At 36.5% G+C, this 14,947-nt stretch overlaps 1 protein-coding gene and 1 pseudogene across 1 annotated transcript; both read left to right on the top strand.

The window, feature by feature from the left end:
• On the top strand, positions 1–6,386 carry LOC106350649 (annotated as a pseudogene).
• A 5,361-nt stretch (positions 6,387–11,747) lies between these two features.
• On the top strand, positions 11,748–14,544 carry LOC106352121 (probable receptor-like protein kinase At5g39030). Its single transcript, XM_048735147.1, has one exon. It carries the CDS (start codon positions 11,963–11,965, stop codon positions 14,411–14,413), a length of 2,451 nt encoding a protein of 816 aa, XP_048591104.1. The 5' UTR covers positions 11,748–11,962; the 3' UTR covers positions 14,414–14,544.
• The last annotated feature ends 403 nt before the right edge of the window (positions 14,545–14,947 follow it).

Below are 14,947 nucleotides of genomic sequence, written 5' to 3'. Positions count from 1 at the left end.
TCAACAGAAGAAAAAAATAAAGAAGAGAAGGTTCCAACTTCCAGGAGTTGTGCAGTCGTTGTTGCCTTTCTCCAATCTTCTGCTTTCTCAAAAAGAACGTGGGCTTGGGGCTCGCCTGGTCTAGGCTATGCTAGACCAAAGACATTTGTGTCTGTATATGCTAAGAATAACAAAAGTGTCTACATTCAATGTAACTAAAAAGAGTTAGGTTTGGCTTAGATATACGTAACAAAACGAATAAACCAAAAAAGCCGTCTATATTCAATCATAATCCCAAGGTTCCCGGGATTCTCTTTCGAAACTCCAAAACTCTTGTCTCTCTATATTAATATCTTGATTCTCGCATACGGAAAAACATCACTTATCTTTTTTCTAACTCCCTGTTTTCTTCTATTTCTTCTTCCTAAAAGAGACTTTAACGTTCAAGATGGTATTGTGGGTGTTCGGATATGGATCTATAATATGGAACCCAGGTTTCGATTTTGAAGAAAAACTCATTGGCTATATTAAAGACTACAAACGCGTCTTTGATCTCGGTATGCTTACAACACACTTGTTCTTGAATTATCAACAAAGAAATAGATCAATGTTGCTAATAAAATTCTGATCTTTTTTCTATAGAATCACAACTTCAAGGATCACAAGACCAAACTTCAAATAAGAATACTCTCTTATTAATGCTCAAGAAACTTCACAAAAACTTAAGCTTTCAAATCACTCACAACACACACTCAATGTCTTTCATCGACATTGATATATATATAAATCATAAAGTCCTAAACACACTTAACATAGGATAGTTAGATACTCCTAACTATAAAGGACTTTCCTATTTCCAAAACATGTAGCTTGATCCTTAAGCTACTCCAAGCTTATCAACATTCTCCCCCTTAAGCTTGATCTCATCATCACACACATTTCGAACTCCAATAAGATCTCTCATCTCTTTGAACTTGATCCTTCCAAGTGACTTAGTAAGTATGTCCGCCTTCTGTTCATTACCTGGAACATGTATAACTTCAACTTGCTCTTTTTCTACACATTCGCTTATGAAGTGAAACCTTCGATGAATGTGTTTACTTCGTCCATGAAACACAAGATTTCTTGAAAGCGCTATTGCAGATTTGTTGTCTACTTTAATGATCACACGTTTACTCTCCTCTCCAATAGCTTCTCCTAAGAGTTCTTGAAGCCAAATAGCTTGCTTTGCAGCCTCGGTAGCTGCCATAAACTCAGCTTCGCAGGATGATAATGTGACAATCTCTTGCTTTGTTGAACTCCAAGTGATAGGCGCCTGTCCAAGATAGAATATATGTCCCGAAGTACTTTTGCCATCATCTAAGTCCACATTGTGAGAACTATCACTGTATCCGATCAACTTCACAGTATTTCCCCGCGGGTAGAACAAGCCAAGAGAGCTCGTTCCTCGGAGGTATCTAAGAATCGCCTTTAGTGCTGCACTATGAGACTCTTTGGGAGCCTGCATATATCTGCTGAGAACTCCAACACTAAAGGATAAGTCAGGACGAGTGTGGAGTAAATATCGGAGACACCCAATACGTCGACGGTACTCTGTTTCATCAGTATTTCTTTCGTTTTCAGCCTTTGAGAATTGAGCGTTTAGCTCCATCGGCACATGAACCATGTTACATGACTCCATTCCAGCTTCTTTTAAGATTCTCCGAGCATATCTGTCTTGCTTGAGTATAATACCGCCGTCGAACTGCACAACTTCTATTCCCAAGTAGTAAGTTAGCTTACCAAGGTCACTCATTTCGAATTTTGTGGCCATCTCTTCTTTAAACTTAGAAATAGCGACAAGAGATGATCCTGTAACAAGTAGATCGTCCACGTATACTACTACAATGAGGAGATCCTGTTTTGATTCCTTGCGATAGAGGCTTCGCTCCTTTGAACATCTCTTAAAACCTAGTCCACGCAAGATGTGATTGAGCTTTATATTCCAGGCTCTAGGTGCTTGGCGTAAACCATAAAGAGCCTTTTTAAGTTTATACACCTTTTGTTCTTCTCCTGGAACAATAAACCCCTCTGGTTGCTTGACAAACACTTCTTCCTTTAGTTCTCCATGAAGGAATGCGGTTTTAACGTCGAGATGATGTACCTCCCAGCCATGAGATCCTGCCAATGCAATGATCAATCGAATGGTTTCTATACGAGCTACTGGAGCGAATACTTCATCGTAGTCTACTCCATGACGCTGGACGTACCCTTTTGCAACCAACCTCGCTTTATATTTACTAATAGTTCCATCAGCATTGCGTTTGATTTTAAAAACCCACTTTACACCTATAGGTTTCACGCCTGCAGGGAGTTCCACAAGATCCCATGTGCTGTTCTTTTCTATCGAAAGTATTTCATCCTTACAAGCTTCTATCCAGACCTCTAACTCCTTAGCTTCATTAAAATCCCAAGGTTTATCATTGATGACCATTAATAATCGCTCACCTTCCACTTCAGCGAGAAGAACATAATCATCGAGATAAGAGGGTTGAGTTCTTGCCCTCGTTGATCTTCTAGGTTGTGAATTGTCTTCTTCTTCCTCGACTTCATCGTTCAGCTCCTCATCTTCCTCAAGCACACTCTCATCCTCAGCAACTTCTATGTCTGGAGTCTCTTCCTCTAAATCATTCAAACGTTTTGTATTTATCTCAAGCTCTCCATGATCATTATCTTTCATGCGTTCTTCAGAGTTCCATATCCATTCTTTCTCCTCATCAAATATAACATCGCGGCTCACCATAATTTTTTTACCCTTTGGATCATAAAGGCGATATGCCTATTATCCTGGCTCCACGCCAAGGTGAACCAGGGCAAGTGATATGTCATCTAACTTCTTCCTTCCAACGGTTTTAGTTGCAGCGTAACAGACGCATCCGAACACTTTCAGGTGAGCAAGGTTTGGTTTTCTCTGTTTTAGTGCTTCATATGGTGTGCTTAGCTCCAATGATCTTGTCGCAACTCTGTTTATAAAATAGGTTGCGTGCCTTATTGCTTCACCCCAAAGTTTATTTGGCATACTCATGTGTTTTAAGATGCTTCTTGTCATCTCTAGCAACGTCCGATTACGTCTTTCTACCACTCCGTTCTGTTGTGGCGTGTACGGCGCGGTAAGATGACGATTGATGCCGTTGTTGTTACAATATGTCTGGAACTCATGAGAAACAAATTCACCTCCTCTATCGGTTCGAAGTGTTCCAATCTTGGCTTGCGTTTCTTGCTCGACAAGTTGTTTAAACCTTTTGAATTTTTCAAATGCTTCATCTTTTGTTTCCAACAATATGGTCCACATATATCGGGAGTGATCATCGATAAGTACAAATGCATATCTCTTGTGTGCTGGTGTCGCTGGAGTTATAGGACCGCAGAGATCAGCATGAATAAGCTCGAGTGGTTTGGATGCTCTGTACATCGTCGCCTGAGGAAAGGACTTCCTGGTCTGTTTTCCTCGCAAGCATGAGTCACATGTCTCAATGATGTGACCAATATCCGGAACTCCGACAACAATGTCTTTGTTAACCATCAGCCTTATCGTATCTTTATTAATATGGCCCAACCGTGCGTGCCACATAGCAGAGTTCGTCGAGGCCTTTAGTTGTAAGCACTTCACCGTCTCAACATTGAGAGAGACCTTGTATAAGCGGTTATTTGATCTTGTCGTCTTAACCATCAGCTGCCCTGTCCGATCTAGCATCGTTAATGTGTTTCCTTTCATGTTTACTTCACACCCTACTTCTGTGGCTTGACCCAAACTCACAATATTGCTCTTCAATGCTGGTATGTAATAGACATTGTTGAGAATCTTTCTGTTTCCTCCTTTAAACACAAATCGAACTGAGCCTTTTCCCACTATATCAACTCGTGAATCATCTCCAAACCTCACTTTCCCGGTGATGGTTTCATCAAGCTCATAGAAGAAGAGACGGTTACCACTCATGTGGTTGCTGGCACCATTGTCTAGATACCACACATCCTTCGTATCACCTGCGGTTTCAAAGGTGCTAGGGTTTACTTTTCTTTCGTTGAGAAAGACTACTTCGTTCATCATTAATGTATCTGCTTCTAGAGTGTCTTCATCCTTCTTTTCAATAGTCTCTTGAAACTTTAGTTTCAGGTCTGGGCAGTCTTGAACGTAATGTCCAAGCTTGTCACACCTAAAACATGTTATGTGCGAAGCATCTCCCCCTCTTCCTTGCCTATAAGCATCCCTTTGTTGCTGAAAAGACCCGTAGCGCCCGCGGCCTCTGCCTCTCCAGTTTTGCCGTCCACGTCCCCGAACTCGATTACTATAGTTGTTTCCGTAGTTTTCTTGGTTCGAGGAGTCAGTATACATCAATTTGCCAGAGTCATCATGCGTATCTTCTTCTTCTTTAGTGATTCTTTCTTCATACGCTTTAAGTCGTCCAACGATATCCTCAAAACTTGTTACATTGAGGTCCAGAACTTGTTCAAGCGAAGCAACTATATACTTCTCCCAAGGAAGCAGATTTTCCCACTATATCAACTCGTGAATCATCTCCAAACCTCACTTTCCCGGTGATGGTTTCATCAAGCTCTTTAAGAACTTCTTGACAAGTTTTGGCTCTTCAATTATCTCTCCCAAGGAAGCAGATTTTGAAGATATTTCGGATAGTTTGCCGACGAACGCATCAATGCTATCTTCATCTTTCATCTTAATTCTGTCGAACTCCGCCATCAAGGTTTGTAGTCTAGCCTCACGCACTCTCTCGGCTCCAACATGACGTGTCTGTATGGCATCCCAAACTGATTTTGCTGTGTCCAAGTCTCCAACTTGTAAAGTTAACGCCTCGGGTATAGATTGAAACAAGAGAGCAATAGCCATATTGTTTTTGTCTTCTGCCTTGCTCCCGGGGTCGATTGCTTCCCAAACTTTGTTGACTTTAAGGGCTACCTTCATCCTCATTGCCCAAACTGTATAATTTGTAGAGTTCAGCATCGGGAACTTGATGGTGGTGGAACCACCATCTTTTTTATTCAACTCGATTTCGTCTTTCACTTCCGCCATTGATTTTATTTTCCTTTTGCTCTGATACCAAATATAGAATCACAACTTCAAGGATCACAAGACCAAACTTCAAATAAGAATACTCTCTTATTAATGCTCAAGAAACTTCACAAAAACTTAAGCTTTCAAATCACTCACAACACACACTCAATGTCTTTCATCGACATTGATATATATATATAAATCATAAAGTCCTAAACACACTTAACATAGGATAGTTAGATACTCCTAACTATAAAGGACTTTCCTATTTCTAAAACATGTAGCTTGATCCTTAAGCTACTCCAAGCTTATCAACATTTTCTGCAGCGTGTATTGATCATAGAGGCACGCACCCCTGAACATCCTGCAAGAACTTGCACGTTGGAGCAATCCACTGGAGCTATATGGGTAAGAAAAAAAAAACATATGTTATGTTTTATAGTTATTATTTAAAGATTAATATTCTTTAAAACACATGTTTATTATTATTAAAACATTACTGAAATCCTTGATATTTTGGACAGTGGGGTGCTGCATATTGTGTTCATGGAGGACCTGAGAAGGAGAAGCTAGCCATGGAGTACTTGGAACGAAGAGAGTGTGAATACGACTCTAAAACCCTTGTCGAGTTTTATACGGTAAAGAAACTTGTTGCTGCTGTTGTTGTCTTTTCCAAAATTTAGAAAGTTTTTTTTTCAACATAGTTTCTATTCACTAGATGCAGAAAACTGACACCTCCGAACCAATCTTAACCGGAGTTATCGTGTACGTTCTCCTTTTGTCTCTTGATGTTTCTAATTTAAAAAATTCAAAGTTAAAACTCAGTGTTGTGTGTCTCTCTCTCTCTGTTGTGTAGCTTTACGTCAATACCAGACAAAGTGTCGAACAAATACTACTTTTGGAGGAGATGGCCATGCAGATCGCCACAGCTTCTGGACCTTTTCAACCGGGAGAAAGCAATCTGTGCACGACATTGGTGAGCTGCATAATGATTTTGCATTGAATAGAAAATTCAATATAAGATTTTTGGCGTTGATTTGTTTGATGAATGTTGTCAAAACAGAGCATGAGGAAGAGTTCGTGATAGAATTGGCGAACGAGGTGAGGAACACAGCTAAACTTGCCAAAGGAAGTGAAGGCATTGTTGAAACCTGTGGTTTCTCGTGTACCCACCCATCAAAACTCAGTCTCAAGCTTAACTTTCACATCAGTTACCCCATAAACAACTAATTTCGAATTAATTACACAAATTATATTAATTGCAATTAAAAATTCAAAACATGTTTAGAATCACGTTTGATTTTATTACGATCTGACACATACTGACGGGCAGATCCAAATGAATCATTTGTTTATTTATATAGATTCTGGAGTCATTCTATTTCAAATAGTATTAAGATTAGGAATTTACAATGTAAGAAAATTGCATAAAGTTATAAGGAGATTTCTTTAGAAATATGAAATGTTATACTTACCAAAAACGCATAATCGATAAAATTAATTAAAAAATAATAATTTCAAGACAGAGAGAGAAAATTTCTTTCTAGGGTCACCTTAACCTAGCCGCCGCGTCTTCTGCTCAACCTTCTCGGTGGCCGGATGCTTCTGCTCCGGTCGCCACCCCTGACAGTGCTCCCATGTCCAAGCCTTCTCCCTGTTACTCTCCTCATCATGTCTCTCCTCCTTGCTTGGCGGCTCTGGATTTCTCTTTAGATCTATCGGGAACCATGGGCGTTCATGGTTTCTCTGGAGTTCCGGCGAGGCGAGGTAGAATCGAGGGTACCTCAGAGGCTTTGAATCAGCCTTGGATGAGTCAATTGTGCTCAGATCTGGGTCAGATCTGAGGCCCGTGAACCACCAGTTTTATGTGACGCACCGTCGCTGCTCCTGGCTCTATGTTTTGCTCCAATCGATGTATTCCACCGCTGGCCCAAGGTATGTGTAGAGCTTCTCCTCTCAGTCTCTGAGTGAAAAGTGGTGTGTAGGCTCGCCACAGAGGACCTCTGTTCTTAGTTCGAGATTCAGCTGCCATGGCGTTCTTCTGTGAGCTCTTGTGCTCTCCCTTCTCGTTTGTTGATGCTGATAATTAGGGTTTTCAGGACAACTCTGTGAAGGTGTCTTTGCTTGAAGGTGAAGCTCTGTTCACAATTGATGCTGCCTGTTGTTGAGGAGTCTTTCGTCAGCCTCCTTCTGCGTTCTCACGTCCTTTCTTTTGCCTCCGGCGAAAGCTTTGTGTTTCCTCTCGATGTCTCCACCACATCTTCTAGGTCCGTGGCCGGTTGAGAGGGTGATATTACCGCCTGCGTTGACCTGATTTCTGCTCTTACTCTTCACTGGTTGGAATGTCGGGATTACACTTTGTCTCTTTGCTGTGTTAGCTTCGGGTCTGTTTGTTCGGCGTCCTCCTCCTGTGGTGTTCCGGGACCGTTTCCAGACGCCTCCGTTGAAGCCGTTTGGAGCCACCTTCGGGTGTGTGTTCGTCCGAACTGCTTGTAGCTATCCTCTTGGTTGTATTAGGTGATCAGGAAGCATTTTGTAAGGGATCAATTCTGCTGTCTCTTGTTCTAGTTTTAAATTAGCTTCATTGCTCACCATTAGTGGTTTGCTATGGACCTAAATCATAGTTTCTTAGGGGTTTTTTACTTTTTGGCAGCTCCTAAGAACTGAATGGCTTTAATTAGCAGATTCTGGTTCACAAAATTGTAACCACACCATCATTCTAGTAATGACATTTACATCATTAGCAAGCAAAAAAAACGCATAATCTCTATTAACTAACTACCGTAATTTTCCTAACTAACACAAGAATCTTACTCCAAAATATCAAACATCTTGTAAATAAGGAAACATTGCTTTAAATCTTTCTAACTAACACAATTTCTTTTTTTTTAATAAATAAAAGGAGATATTTGGTTGAAATAATTTTTATTAGTATTATATACAATCTTTCTAACTAACACAATTAATATAATTTTTATTAGTATTATATATGTATATATCAATTTAAACTTTATAAATATTTTCTTTTTATTATATAGGTTTTTAGCCACATCTTTTTATTATATATGTTTTTGAAAAGATTATAGAATAAGGAAAATAAGCCTAACTAACAAAATATATTGAATAAAAATAGTAATCAAATAAAAACTTTAACAATGATAATTAGACATTGTATTTTAGATCATTAATGACATCTTTGTAATTAACCATCTTAAGATTTGACGTGAGTGCGACACGTAAAAAATGATTTTTCAAATAATAATATAGATATGTTATATAACAATGGTAACTATGCCATATATTTTGGCTATATAACTAATATTAGAGAAATTCTTTGAAATATTATAAGTTGGAAACCAATTTTCAAAAACACATTCAATCAAAAATATCTTAACACTTGAATTTAGGATTTAATGATTATTGTTTAGGGTTTCGTATTTTTGTATCTTAATTTTCAGATAATTTAAATTTGAAAGAGTTTCTCAAAAAAAAAAGTTAGAAAGAAAAAAATTGCTTGTATAGTGGAAATAAAATTTTACTCATGCGACCATGCACAATGGTTTTATTATGCAATAACTATCTTTTTATCTTTTTACAATCTACATTACCATATTACATTTTCTTTTATTCCAAATAATCATTAACATTTGTTTTACTTTTGTGTTATAAAATGTTTTGTTTTAAAAATTCAACATTCTACCATTTTACTGACAAAAATAAATATTTTTAATTTAATATTTTTTATTTATTTACATAAATAAGGATTTATGAGTAAATAATATTGATATTATAATAAAAATATATATCCAAATTTAATGAACCAATTCCCCATTTATACACTATACAATAATAAATCTATCTATACTATTATTTGATAAGTGAATTAGCTTATTTGTCATGTTCTTCATGATTTTAGGTTGAATCATAGTTTTAACAAATGATTTTAATTATATTAATTAAAGTTTTGATATATTTAACGAATAATTATATAATACATTATTTAAATAATTACAAATTATTATTATTTATTTCAAAAAATAAATTGAAAATGTGTTTGAAAATAGAAAAGATAATTCCATGTATATATTTTGTGTTTATTCACATCTTTCTTTCTTATTTGTTATAATTAGTAGTATATATACACATATAATAATTAGATTTATCATTATACTCAAACATTAAAAATAGTTTTATAAAAGAAAACTTTTTTTTTTGTAAACATAATATATCATGAAATATTTTTTAAACGATTAAAGTTAATTTTAGTATTAAAATACTTAAGCGACGTAATAGGGGTGTCAAAATGGGTCATGACCCATGGATTGACCCAACCCAATTTGATCCATTAACCCAAATGAACTGTTTATTTTTGATCCAATAGATTAATGGGTTAAAAGGTTAATTGGTTAACATGTTAATGGGTTAACAAGTTAATGAGTTAATGAGTTTATTGGATTGGGTCAACTCTGACCCATTTTGTTTTCAATTAAAAAAAACCATGAGTAAACTCAATTTAAAGGTTTGATAAAATTGGAAAATCATGAATTTCTATAAAGTCCAATCATTTATTCGGTGGTAAAATGCGTTTTCCGCCAAAACGTGTTTTCCCGCCAAAACTACAAAACAAGTTTTCCCGTCAAAACTGCAAAACTTGTTTTCCCGCAAAAACGCAATTTCCCGCCAAAACTGAAAAAAACCAATTTTCCCGCAAAAACGCATTTTTCCGCCAAAACCGCAAAAACGCATTTTCCCGCCAAAACCGCAAAAACGCATTTTTCCTCCAAAACCGCAAAAACCCATTTTCCCGTCAAAACCTCAAAAACGCATTTTCCCGCCAAAACCGCAAAAACGCATTTTCCCGCCAAAAACGCATTTTCCCGCCAAAATCGCATTTTCCCGCCAAAACCGCAAAAACTCATTTTCCCGCCAAAACCGCAAAAACTCATTTTCCCGCCAAAACCGCAAAAACTCATTTTCCCGCCAAAACCGCAAAAAAAAGCATTTTCCCACCAAAAACGCATTTTCCCGCCAAAACCGAAAAACGTATTTTTCCGCCAAAACCACAAAAACGCATTTTCCCGCCAAAACCGCAAAAACTCATTTTCCCGCCAAAACCGCAAAAACGCATTTTCCCGCCAAAACCGCAAAAATGCATTTTCCCGCCAAAACCGCAAAAACGCATTTTCCCGCCAAAACCGCAAAAAAAAACATGTTTTCCCGCCAAAACCGCATTTTCCCGCCAAAACTGAGAAAACTCACTTTCCCGCTAAAATGCTATTTTCCGCCTAAACCACAAAAAACATTTTATCATTTTGATCAACTTTGTCTTAACTTAAAAATAATTTATTATAAAGATATTGGGTCCATGGGTCAACTATTAACCCATCTAACTTATTTAATTTAGTGGGTCATGGGTCAACCCAACCTATTTATTAAATAGGTTGGGTTGACCCATGACCCATTAACAGTAAACTCATTTGGGTTTTGGGTTGGGTTGATCCATTTGACCCATTTTGACACCCCTAGACGTATATAAGCCATAACAATAAATTTAATTTATATTTTTTGCTAACGTAATTTGTTGAGTGGTATCTTGTATTCTTATTATTCAGAAAACATGTATTTGTTATTTAAGTTGAAAAAAATAATATTTATTTGTTTTTATTTTTCTAAATATTTTTATTGGGTATATAATTATCTTTTTAAAAATATTTTAAAAATATCTTCCTTCAGAAGAGAATATTTTCAAAATATTAATTTTTATCTACAACAAGTAGCTTATATTTATAAAAATTTAAAATTTACTATATTTTACTTTAATTTTTTTCAAGAGTTTCACAGAATTATAACTTTTTTTATATTAGAATTTCTTTAAAAGACTATTATGTAAAGAAAAATGTGATTCTATTTTTTTTTACGAAAACTGTATTTTCTAAAATGATTTATTTTAGCTATAATTATCAAAGTTTGAAAGTGAAAAAATCATTTGAAAAAGAAAATTATGATTTTCTAATAAAAAAATACTATTTTATAGGAAAATATTATCTCTATTTTAATAAAAATATACAGATTGAAAATAGCTTATTTTTCTTTATTATAGCATTTAGAAATAAAATGATATTAGATAAGATCTTATCTTATACATTACATATTAATTTTTGTTTGTCAACATGGTTGGTCTATTTAAGTGTTGCTTCAGTTATTTTGGGAGATATTTTAAAATATAATTATACATATATCAATAGTTTTATTTACTTTGAATCTTTGATTAATCTAATACGTAAAGTTGGGTTCGGTCTAACATATTATTTATGCTTAAATTTTGTAGCTTTTGGTAATTCCAAAAATTTGGTTTAATAACATATTTTTTTATTAAAAATTATATATTACAATTAGATAATTGTTTATAAATTAATATAATAAAAACTGGTTATAGATAACAACATATTTTAAAATTTAAAATATTAGTGTTGTTGTCCAGAATAATGTTTAAAATCAATAAGATTGAAAAATTAAGAAATTGAAAGATTTATAAAATAGTATAAATTTAATATTTTATTTCAACTTATTTTATCTTTAAACTAATAGTATATGAATGGCCGTTCGATGTCAAAAAAAAAAAAAACTAATAGTATATTTTAAGTCTTTCATGTAAACCCCACTCCTAGATATTTCAACTAATTGAATAGATTCCTTTTTTTTGTCGGCAACTAATTGACTGGAGGGGATTCAAGATTCAACTTAGTGTTCACGTTCCCTTTTTTTTTTTTTTTCTTCTATCAAGACCATCTGTGCAAACTTTCGACATTTGAATATTCAAGTATCATTGTACATGGTCTGAGAGTCTCTCCTCACATATATGGTTTGAAATTATTGGCTCACCTCTCAGCATTTTTTTCTTTCCTCTTAAACTTTTTTATCAAAAAAAAAAATTCTATGATCTTCTACGTTTTGTTTGTTTTCTCTATTTTTGTGTCTGCCGCCTGCCGAGGAGAAGGTGCAACGGCGGCGTACAAACCCACCGATGTCTTACTCATCAACTGTGGTGCTACCTCCTATACAAAGGACACCGGCAACCGAACTTGGTCGGATGAGTACTACGGGGACCATTTTCCGTCGAATTCAGAAAACCTGTCGTTTGTTGCAAATGCTCCATACCAAGACGTTGCGGATTATCATGTTCCGTTCATGGAAGCTCGCATTTTCAGATCTAAGTTCACCTTACAATTTCAAGTCTCTCCCGGCTGGAAATTTCTCCGGTTATACTTTTACCCGACCCGGTACGGATCTAATTTCGACGCCAACGGTTCCTTCTTCTCCGTCAGAGTCAACGGTTTCACTCTCTTGAAGAACTTTAGCGCCTATCTAACGGTTAGGACTTCCAAACCGGAATCAAAATATCTGATCAAAGAGTTTATCGTTCCTGTTTTTGAAACTCTCACCCTCAGCTTCACGCCCTCTCCCAATTCTTTAGCTTTTGTTAACGGTGTGGAGATTGTCTCCATGCCAGATGGGTTTTACACAAAGGGAGGATTTGATGGCCAAATAACAAACGTTAGTTCGACCGTAAATACTCTAGATGAAGGGACAGCATTAGAGACGCTTTACCGCTTGAACGTGGGAGGAGATATGGTTTCTGACGTTAACGACACAGGAATGTTCAGGCGATGGCTTCCCGATGATGATTTTTTCATCAGCGAGAATTCAGCAACCAAACAGATATTACCGGATGTGAAGATGCACTACACAGACTCTATTCCGGCGTACGTTGCGCCAGAAGATGTGCACAAGACCTATCGAACAATGGGGAACAGTCAGAACCCTCAACTCAACCTGCGTTTCAACTTGACATGGCTCTTCAAAGTTGATGCCGGGTTTACCTACCTCGTCAGGCTTCATTTCTGCGAGACTCTACGAGAAGTGAACGAACCTGACCAACGTATATTCACCATCTTCATTGGGAATCAGATCGCAAAGCTTGAAATGAATGTAATTTCCTTCAGCCGTGCTTCTCCGACTCCGATTTATTTAGACTTCAGCGTATATGTGGGTTTTGAAAATGGGCTGAGACCTGATCTACAACTTGACTTGCATCCATTCAAGGAAGTTCCTCCAAAATTTCATGATGCTATTCTGAATGGTTTAGAGATTCTCAAGTTGAACAATCTTGACAGTATCGCTGGACCTCATTCAAACATTGTCGGCGAGTCAAATGTTGCAAGTACAACTCGACGGAAGCGGATTGTTATAACTACACTCATAGTTGTTGGTTCTGTAGTTTTAGTGGCGTCTGTCATTGTTTTCTTCATCTTTCTGGTGCGTCAGATAAAGAGGAGGAAGAAGAAGAGTAGACAGAACAATAGTGTCGCTATGTTCAAAGTACTACTTAAACACTACACTTATGCAGAAGTGAGGAAGATTACAAAATCGTTTTCAAACACCATTGGAAAAGGAGGATTTGGAACTGTTTATGGTGGCAACCTTTGTAATGGTCCGAAGGTTGCAGTTAAGGTCTTAAAGGATTTAATGGGAAATGGAGAAGATTTCATCAACGAAGTTGCAAGCATGAGCCAAACATCTCACGTAAACATTGTTTCTTTGCTTGGTTTTTGCTACGAAGGGTCCAAAAGGGCGATTGTATATGAGTTTCTAGAGAATGGGTCTTTGGATCAGTTTATCTCTAGAGAGAAGCCATTGACTCTGGATGTGAAAACGCTCTATGGAATCTCCCTAGGTGTTGCTCGGGGATTGGAGTACTTGCACTATGGCTGCAAAACAAGAATAGTCCATTTCGACATCAAACCTCAAAATATTCTGTTAGATGGCAATCTTTGTCCTAAAGTCTCAGACTTTGGTCTTGCTAAACTATGTGAAACAAGAGAAAGCATTGTGTCATTGATGGACACAAGAGGAACTATAGGTTACATTGCACCTGAGGTATTTTCAAGAATGTACGGTGGAGTATCCCATAAGTCTGATGTGTATAGCTATGGAATGCTAGTCCTTGAAATGTTCGGGGCAAGAAGCAAAAAAATAGTTGAAACAACCACAGATTCCAATGCAAGTTCAGCATACTTTCCGGATTGGATCTATGAGGATCTTGAAAATGGGCAGCAGACGTGGATACTTGGAGATGAAATAACTACAGAGGAAAATGAGATTGCAAGGAAGATGATTTTGGTGAGTCTATGGTGTATTCAACCATGCCCAATGGATCGTCCACCCATGAACAGAGTTGTTGAGATGATAGAAGGAAGTTTGGATGCTCTTGAAATCCCCCCTAAACCTTCTATGCATATTTCCAGAGGGTTTGTTCCTGATCAATCTTCTTCACTTCCTTCATTTTCTCATGGCTATGAAGCTGAAGAAAAAAACTCGAACCTTTGATTCTACCAATATTTAGTGCAGAGATATGTTTTTGATGATTCAGTATAAATGTACATTTAAGTTGGCACGACAGACTACTTACGTGCTATTTTAAATTTCCACTAAAGAAAGAAGCAGTTTCATTATCAAAACTCAAGAGTAATATGTATTCGTGGAGGAAAAGAAACAACAACACCAATTGAAATTTCCGTTGCTAGACAAATAACATCCTTTTCAACAGAACACTAGATTCCTAAAAGTTTGCTATCGAAACCTTAACATTCTTGCAGAAAATAAGAAAACCAGGAAAGAGGTCGTTTAATCCTTAAGATGGACAGCATGAGTCTGTTGTCAAGAAGAGGTTATGGTAGCGGAAGCTACAGAATCATGATTTTATCAAGTTCCATAAACCTCTTTTGTTGACTGGTAATCTATTTTACCAGAATTTGTTTTCTCAATTTCTGGATTTCTCTACTTTATGAACTTTTAAATAATTATTTATTATTTTAAGAAACCTTTATCGTTTATACATTCAATGTGCAGTTTATCTTTAAA

Source organism: Brassica napus, chromosome A6 (genome assembly GCF_020379485.1).
Source record: "Brassica napus cultivar Da-Ae chromosome A6, Da-Ae, whole genome shotgun sequence".
NCBI lineage: Eukaryota > Viridiplantae > Streptophyta > Magnoliopsida > Brassicales > Brassicaceae > Brassica > Brassica napus.
The sequence above is the reverse complement of the archived record's forward strand: the minus strand, read 5'-3'. Positions and strand labels throughout refer to the sequence as shown.